The sequence below is a fragment of the Nicotiana tabacum genome, chromosome 1, assembly GCF_000715075.1.
Source record: "Nicotiana tabacum cultivar K326 chromosome 1, ASM71507v2, whole genome shotgun sequence".
Lineage (NCBI taxonomy): Eukaryota > Viridiplantae > Streptophyta > Magnoliopsida > Solanales > Solanaceae > Nicotiana > Nicotiana tabacum.
Window position 1 is genome coordinate 114379166 of NC_134080.1, and position 9481 is coordinate 114388646.

A 9481-nucleotide genomic window follows, 5' to 3' on the forward strand; every position below is an offset into this window, starting at 1 on the left:
AAAAGCATAAAAATATATCAAGTTTTGAGAATAAAATATTTATTTTTATCACATACTATTAAAAGGATAATAAGCAAGACATTAATTTAATTATAAGCTAACAAAAAATTATATGATGGTATAATAATATGAAATATTAAATAATATAATAACTATAAGAAAAGAACAAAAAAAGAATTTACGTAAAAATGATGTGATGAATAAGACATATTTGACTTCCTGATAAAAATAAAGTGATTGTAAGAATTTTATTAAAATAATATGATCTAATGTGCTCGAACAAGACAGATCACAATATGACATGTTTAGTATTCTTTAATATCGACAACAGAACGAAATGCAAGTACTAAAATCAAAGGGTTAGGTTGCTACAAATATATGTTAAAAAGATTGGTTGTCTACTACGAGATTTGATAAATAATTTCATATCCTGGTTCATAATTAAATTCTCATGTTATATAATTTTTATCTGAGAGATATATATTTTAAGGTTGTTTGTACATGATTCAAACAACATACATTACAATTTGAAATGATTTATCCGTGCATCGCGCGGGTACTAATACTAGTTGTATTCTAAAATAGAGAAAAAATATCACATAAATTATTGGATTTTGAGTACCCTACATCAGTTTACCCTATATGACCTCGATGTCCCCTTGATCTCCTACACTTATATATTTTCTTGCTTATCTCTCACTTAATATACTTGGCCACAAACTTCCCCTAAAACACCCTGCCATCAAAGAGTCTTTTCTTGATAAAAAAACTACCGAAAAAGTATCACAAAAATATTTCCCTTACTATAAATCATTGCTTTTCCTCCATTAATGAGCCTTTAGTTTTCTTGATTTATCTCCCTGATCAGAATTTTTGTCTGCATAAATGGTGCCAACAACTTCATCAGAATCTGAAAGCAAATCCTCCTTTCATAAGGTTTCTAATGCTAAGCCACAACTTGCAGTTTCAGTAGCGGATAAGAAATTATCTGGGAATGGTGCAACAGTTCAGACTGAAGCTCTAACATCAACAGCCACCGATAAATCTTTGCAGAATGGTGATAATCAGGTAAATTTGAATATTGGAGTGCCTTTTTTTCTTTAAATTTATGTTTTTATTTAAATGTTATTTTGTTGAGTTTTACAAGCAATGATTTACCTGAAACTCTAGCAGTTAATAGCTATCCTGATTTATTAAGTAATCTAGGGAAGAATGAAGATAGCGTTTTTTGAGAAAGTCGGAAAGCTATGGACTTCTCTCTCGACGTTACCTAGCGTAGTACGACACTTTAAAGTAGGTGAATAAACCTAATGGGAAAAAAGAATTACGTACTTTATTAGTCTTCTGAGGGAAAAATTTGAACTCAAATATGTTTTCCCCTTCATTAGTTTCTTTTTCTTAATTTTTGTTTTCCTAGTCCTTCACCCAAAAGAGTTCATGATCATATTTCGTTATTCAATTAAACTTGTTTTATCATAATGTGCACTTACCTATTACATAATCCTAATTCCTTCGTAAATCTTATATATTTTTCGTTTTCTTAATAAGATCTTAGACAAGATAATCTAATAAAACAGTGAATTTTGTCCAGCAATATTCTCTTAAAATTTTGTGGGTTTTTTTTCTTTGTTATTCTTCGGCAGAAGTTTTATGTCATGTTGAAAGATTATAAAATGCATTTCTCTGTTGCTTTGTCAAAAACTCAAAGTTTTATCTTAATTTGGTTGTGTTAAAGTTATAGTGAGGCATGCAATTATAATAAAACAGTCAGATATGTGCAATGATTTTCTTACACTCCTGTAAAAGGTTTCTTTATTTGTATTATTTAATCTATAATTTCTTTAAATTGGGTGGGGGGGTGTGGGGGGGGGGTGAATTAAGGTGGGGTTTGTATGTTGGCTAATGAAGAAAGAAGACTGCACGCCTGCAATGAGTGCAATATATCCGAAATTTTAAATGAAAAGGAAATACACAAATAAAAGATTATAACATATTATTACCGCATGGTTGACTTGGCTTGCCTTATTAATTAAGATCATGATGATCAATAGAGACTTTCCGCGTCTACTTTCTATAACTATATTTATGTATCACTTTTCAATTTCAGTGCACCCTATTCCTTACTAATTAGCAGAGAGGATGTAATTGTCCTCCTTGTCATTTAGGAAACAAAAGTACTTGCATTCTGTTTTTGTACCAAATAAAGATATAAATATCATGCATAAATTTAATCAATGATTAAGTAACATATATTCATACTTTAATTTGTTACTGACATAATCAAATTGTTTAGTGTGATATAAACAAAAAAAATGTGAATACATATTTTTCAAATAACTATGGTAATTGACAACTTAAAAACACTGGACAGTTATATTATATGGTCTATTAATCAGCTGATGTGATCGTTTTATCAAAATATATTGGCATTTAACTATCTTTCTAAGAAGTACATATTATACTGAGCTATTTTCAGATATGAACTTTTTGGTTGGAAAATTATTTAAAAACTTTTCGGAATTCAAGACCAACCTTCGATAGGTTGAGCTGTATCTTTAGTCTATCTGGTCCGATCAATTTAGCGAAAAACAAGCAGGGAATTTTTCCTTTTAATTTTGGTTTCATAATTACAAAAAGAAGAAGAAGATCTAGAGTGAAACTACAAAAGTGCTTATGTGAATGCGAGTTTCGATAATAATGGTTGAACATACCAATAGGTAATTATATACCACAAGATTAAGTAATTTGTAACAAAAGTGAAATATATTGACAAAGAATTTTGTCAGCATTATTCAGGTGGAGTTTAATTTAAAGCCATTGGATCGAGGTTCAAACCTGATGGCAACAATGCCGCCTCTTTTCCCTAAGTGGGGGCAATTGGTCCAAGTCTTTATGGGCCTACCCAGGCCCAATCTTCTGGACTGGGCCTATTCTTTCCAAAATAGGCCCATCCAATCTCTTAGTTGCCATGTGTGTTCTGTCTCTCTCTCTCTAAGAAACACGTTGGTAAGAAGTAAGACCCTCAAAAGTCATAACCTTTCTTACGCAATACAAAATAATGCTAGCTTTGATATGCTATGTTTAGAAGAATGACATGAATGAGCATATTTCAGATGCAATCTTTTAGAAAATGGCCCTCAAACTTTATTAATTTGTATGGTCCACAATTAAATTTTTATTAGACTATTAGTTTTAACTTTTTTGTGAATCAACAATATGATATTATTCGATTTTCTTTTAAAAATTAGATCTTTGACTGGAGAAAAATAAAAAGGTTTGCTATTGAATTGTGCCACGCAACTGACACTTCACCTTTCAACTGCTGAGGAGCCATACCTTTGATCTATCAGCTTCTCAGCTTGAATAATCTTTGGTTTTGAGGGCTATAATGGTGGAACTTCCCAATTGATTTACCTTTCTTCATGGTCCCATTCTCTTTACCCATTCCTATTTCTTTATTTTTAATTATACTAGTTGCTATAAATTTGGATTTTTTTATATCTTCTATGTTGACTGAGATCTGCTGCACGGACAATTGATAGATGGGCAATTTCTTTTTCCAAGATTGAATTTATTTTTCCTCCGACTCATTGTGTAATTTTATTATGATTGATTGTTTTATTATTGTGCTTTCTTGTATGTTGATAAAATTGCTTCTTTTGGTTCCTATAGTTCTAGTGATATTTTTACTGTGATTGTTTTCCTTAACTTGGAACTTGTTGGAAATTGCAGAAACTCAGGGTTTCAGCTTATAGAGAAGCTGCAATTTCAATGGGAGAACTTAATGGTGCAGAATACATAGAGGTTCCATCTCCTAGAGCAAATAATGCTAAGAAAGTTTCACTCTTGCCTCTAATTTTCCTCATTTTCTATGAGGTTTCTGGTGGTCCTTTTGGTGTTGAGGACACTGTTCATGCAGCTGGTCCTCTTTTTGCTCTTCTTGGATTCTTGATTTTCCCTTTAATATGGAGTGTTCCTGAGGCACTCATTACTGCTGAAATGGGCACTATGTTCCCTGAAAATGGTGGTTATGTTGTGTGGGTTTCTTCCGCTTTAGGTCCATATTGGGGCTTTCAGCAAGGTTGGATGAAATGGCTGAGTGGAGTCATTGACAACGCACTTTACCCCGTTATGTTCTTAGATTACCTAAAATCAGCTATCCCTGCATTAGGTGGTGGGCTTCCTAGGATTCTAGCTGTTTTGGCTCTTACTCTGGTTCTCACTTACATGAACTACAGAGGTTTAACCATTGTAGGATGGGTTGCTGTTTCGCTTGGTATTTTGTCGATCCTTCCTTTTGTCGTTATGGGGCTCATTTCGATTCCCAAATTAAAGCCTGCTAGATGGCTAGTGGCAGATGTACACAGTATTGATTGGAACTTGTATCTGAATACTCTCTTCTGGAATCTGAATTATTGGGATTCAATAAGTACTCTTGCCGGAGAAGTACATAACCCGAAAAAGACTCTACCTAAAGCTTTGTTTTATGCTGTTATTTTAGTTGTTCTGTCCTACTTTTTCCCCTTGTTGATTGGTACTGGTGCTGTTCCCCTTGACCGTGACTCGTGGACAGATGGATATTTCTCAGATATAGCTAAAATACTTGGTGGAGTTTGGCTTAGATGTTGGGTTCAAGGGGCTGCTGCAGTATCAAATATGGGGATGTTTATGGCTGAGATGAGTAGTGACTCTTTTCAGTTACTTGGTATGGCAGAGAGGGGAATGCTCCCTGAGTTTTTCGCAAAAAGATCTCGTCACGGAACTCCTTTAATTGGGATTCTCTTCTCAGCTTCTGGTGTGATTTTACTTTCGTGGCTGAGCTTTCAGGAAATAGTAGCTGCAGAAAATTTCTTGTATTGCTTTGGAATGATCTTGGAATTTATAGCATTTGTATGGTTAAGGATTAAGTACCCCAATGCAACACGCCCTTTCAAGATACCAGGTGGAACCATTGGAGCCGTCCTGTTGTGCATACCTCCGGCCATTCTCATTGGTGTTGTGTTGGCCTTCTCTTCGATTAAAGTTATGGTTGTAAGCCTGGTCGCTGTTGCAATTGGGTTGGTGTTGCAACCATGTCTTAAGTTTATTGAGAAGAAAAGATGGTTGAAGTTCTCCATTAGTTCTGATCTTCCTGATATCACGTCACATGGACCTTTACTTCATTGATTCTCTAAGGAGTTCTGGCTTTATAAAGTCTAACTATTCCACTTACATAGAAGCTATGGCAACTAAGTTGAGTGCAGAGTTATCGTGGAGTGCATGGAGAAAAGGCAGCCAGCAGAAGTGTTGTCGAGGTTTGGATGATCATTTTCTCTTCAACGATATTTATGATAGCTTATATTGGTGTAGCTGTATTTGCCATGTCCCCATGCCTATGTGCTAAGTAGCTATGGTTTCAAGAGAAACACCAGCAGAGGTGGTTCAACAAAGGTGGTTGGATGATCCCTTTCTCTGTAAGGTTGAGATTGTTGAAGATGTGTTGCTAGAAATGATAGTGATTCAGGATATTGCAGATGGTGAGTGGTTTTTCCTGAATTCATTATGTTACTTGTGTAAAGCATAGTGTGCGCTATTAATTGTAGAGGTGTAAATGAAGCCCGACTCTGCTAATGTATGTTTGAACTCAGGATGTTTATTAAACACGTCTTGATTCCACTGTCAAGCTTGATTATTAAACACGTTAAGCTTCAATCTAGATTGACATTTTACGGTTCAAAAAAGCTTGGCTAGCTTACATCTTTTGTATGGCTGTGATGTTGCTAAGAGAAGAATAAAATGGATCTATATATAAGTGATAACAACCACTAGTCTTGAATAGAATTAGAGGATTTTCTCACCTATTTTTCAGATTGAGGTATAGTTAATCAATTGTACTGGTCACGTTATTTTGCATGCAAGTGCTTTCATTGTTTTTTCAAAAAATAAAGTGCCTTGATGTTAGAGAACGTCATGTGCGCCAGCTTGATATGAACTAACTTCATAAATATGCTCAAGCCTTGAAAATTAATCCAACATAGTTCGAGTCCCAACTGCAGCTCGTTTATAGCTGGAAAGTCATGTTGGAATCGAGCCAGATCTCCAATTAGAAGTAATGAAAGCTCGCCTAAACTTAGCGTTTCAAATATGATTACGTTTTTAGTAAATAAGACCACTGTGTAAATGAAATTTCAAACCCTAAGGGTAAGTAAGGTGTCTGCAACATCAAACTGAACTAGATCATGGGAGATTGAAACATCATTTAGTTTTGCAAAATTAAACAAGTTGTTCAATTCAAATGTTTGGATAGCTTTCGTCAGAGCAAATATTTAATATGCACTGCCAACAAGTGAAAGATAACAATTTAATGGAAGTAAATAAGAAATGTCAAACAGAACACACTGGTTGAAAGCAGTTTCTATCATATCCTACCTACCTAGTGCCAATGAAATACTAATGTGCAAAGCACTGAAATAAGTCTTTGTTCAATAATCACTAAGCTAATTGCACCAACGGCAAAGTCCAAAAGATGAGGGAGTGTGTGAATGTGTGATTAGAATAAGTTTCTTTTTTCTAGTTCAATGTTTATCTGATATCCATGTCAGTTGTGCATTGCAAAGAAAAAGTAAAAGTAACTTCTAGAAACTCAAAAAAAGCACTAGACTAGGCAAATCTTTTTCACTGCAAATTAAATATGCGTGTAATCTCCAATTTAACCACCAGTGTGGTGTATCATCTAGAGTTAGGGGAATATAATATGTCCATGACCAAAGAACCATCCAGTTGTGATTAACGTCATTCAGTAGTACACTCTCCATCCTGTAGGCTAAAACCAAAGATTACTTCTCGTAACGTGACATATATCCTCTCCATTCTGTGTCTTGATTCTTTATTGTCTCTCGGTGTATTCTTAGTGTTTAACCCAAAAAATGATTTTCAAGGTCAAAGCAATAAATTTCACATGACGGGCCACAAGCAACCGATTCGATATACAACGTGATAGAGAAGTGAAAAATAAATTCAATGAGAGATAATATAATAAAAATAAAGCACATAAGAAATAATTCATATTAAATGATCCTTGATAGGATGATGCGCCGAACAGAGCTTGAAAGGCCGAACTATGGCTAACTTGGGCGAACTATGACTAACTTGGGAGCAAGATGCTATGAATTGCAATATATAGAATTGTAGAGAAGAAAATTAGATTCTCCCTGATAGTGGTAAAAGTATGTCTATTTATAGGGCTAAATCTAAGTAACTATTCTCCTTGAATTATGGGTAATTATGAATATTTACTCAATACATCTATTACTTTTGGAAGACTTGTATCAGCTGTGTAAATGCTGGAATTCCGTAACTGATGAATTAATTCCGTAACTGATGAGTTAATTCCGTAACTGATGAGTCAATCTCGTGTCTGTTGAGTCAATCTCGTGCCTGTTGAGTCAATCTTGTAATTGATTACCTTGTTCTGACTGTTACAATCATTTATTGTATTTATTGTACGTTACATAATTGATTTGTAACTGACAGTGTAATGATCCGGGACTAAATCCCATATAATCCGGGATTAATTGATTCCTTCCTCATTTGTAATTATGAGATATTCTTCCGTACCTGATTCGGGCCATTTTATGATGATCAGTTCTGAGGCTAACAGGCACGGTACGAGTATGTTCGGTCCCGGGAGTATTTCACATATCATCTTTACATATCATTCTTTACTTTTCTCCAAATTTTGCTGACACGTATCGCCATTTAATAGATCCACGTGGCGAGTCTATTTTTCACTAATACACTTGGGGACGTTTGGTAGGGCGTATAAGAATAATGCTAAATAAGTTGCATTGGTAATGCAGAGGTTAATAATGCATGGGTTAGTAATGCAAGCATTAGTTATACAGAAATTATTTTTTATGCATTGTTTGGTGTGGTGTATTAAAAATTTAAATGCATTGCATAATTTTTAAGAAATTTAATTGTTTACAAAAATACCCTCCATATTCTTTAATTTAAGGGACTTTAAGGATAATTTTGTCTTTAATCATACTAATGCATGCATTAATAGCCTTTGTATAGCTAATGCCATGGTTTTCTATGCATTAACTATACATAGGATAATACCAAATAGAGTGTATAACTAATGCTTGTATTAGTTATACATAGGTTAAAAAAATGTACCAAACAAAACATTACTAATACACAAAACTAATGCATGCATTATTTTCTCTAACACACTCTACCAAACGACCTCTTAGTAGCAGAATCTGAGTCATGTGTTGGTCTTTGGGATAGAGCTCTAACTCCCTAAACAACATTAAATAGTTATCTGTAATAAAAGAAGGTAAAAATGCAAAGGGCTCTCCAAGTAACCTCAGGAATTTTTGCACCATCACGTTATTTAACTCGCTGTAGCAAGTGATCATTCTATCTTCTACGTGATCATATCGAACTTGATATCAAGTTTTACCTATTTTTATATGCTAAAACATCACCATACAAGAAGAGTAAAACATAGTTAGTAATGATAATCCAATATTACATTATTTAGACTAACACATTACTCCGATGACAGTCCCCAATCCCGGCCAGAAGATAAATGAACTAATCCATCTATCATTGGAAAATCTTTAAGGAAAACGGGTGGGTTTGGTACGAAGAAAAATATTTTCCGAAAAATATTTTTTAATTTTCTCATGTTTGGTTGGTTTAAATATTTTGAAAAACATTTTCCTCGTAAACTCATTTTCCTCAAATTCATAAAAAATTCCCTATCAAGAGAAGGGAAAACATTTCTCAAAACTCTTTTTCAACCTTCCCCACCATATTTCCCATACCTACCAACCCCCACCAATCCACCCCCAATGCCTCACTCAGACCCCACCCCAAATCCCCCTCCCCCAACCCCACCCCATGCCCTCTAACCACCACCCAGCCCCTACCCTACCCCCACCCTGATGGGAGCAAACTCTGTTGTTTGTAAACGAAAGAAAAGAGAGAAGACAAAACAAAAGTGGAAAGTCGAAGAAAGTAATAAATGAAAATAGAAGAAAAACATATGTGAAAAAGACAAAGAAAGAAAGGAAGTCAGAATGAAAAGACCGCAAAATGTGAATGAATTAAATTGGTTTAAAATCGCGGTGCCATCTTGCCGCATGTTCACATTTTGCTGAAGATTTTAGCTGATTCCCCTGCCTATAAATAGGCATCCCCTTCTCAGTTGTAAATTCATCCTCACGACATTCTTCTTTCTCTCTTAATATCAATAAAGATCTATTCTTTGTGTGGTCGTGAAATAGATAAAAATTATCGAACCACGTAAATCTTGTCTTATTTTGTCTTGTCTTGTGCAATTTATTGCTTTTCTCTTTAAATATATTTTTTTTCTTCTATTAGCCTGACACACTTTCCAATACACCCTATATAGAAATATTTATAAAAGAACTTTCTTTTTATGTTATAGATAGAGTACTTTCTTTTTCATTTCAACCAAATGAGCATT

At 34.3% G+C, this 9481-nt stretch overlaps 1 protein-coding gene across 4 annotated transcripts; it reads left to right on the forward strand.

The window, feature by feature from the left end:
• The first annotated feature begins 699 nt into the window (after positions 1 to 699).
• Positions 700 to 5662, forward strand: LOC107781316 (putative polyamine transporter At1g31830). 4 transcript variants are annotated; one of them, XM_016602003.2, is made up of 2 exons: positions 700 to 1068; positions 3733 to 5662. In XM_016602003.2, the coding sequence occupies exons 1-2, from the start codon at positions 886 to 888 to the stop codon at positions 5164 to 5166; spliced, it is 1617 nt and encodes a 538-aa protein (XP_016457489.1). In that variant the 5' UTR covers positions 700 to 885; the 3' UTR covers positions 5167 to 5662. The 4 variants fall into 4 exon arrangements, with proteins under 4 accessions (XP_016457489.1, XP_075109055.1, XP_016457490.1 ...); XM_075252954.1 differs by lacking the exon at positions 700 to 1068 and adding an exon at positions 3018 to 3154; XM_016602004.2 differs by lacking the exon at positions 700 to 1068 and adding an exon at positions 3164 to 3425.
• Positions 5663 to 9481: the final 3819 nt, after the last annotated feature.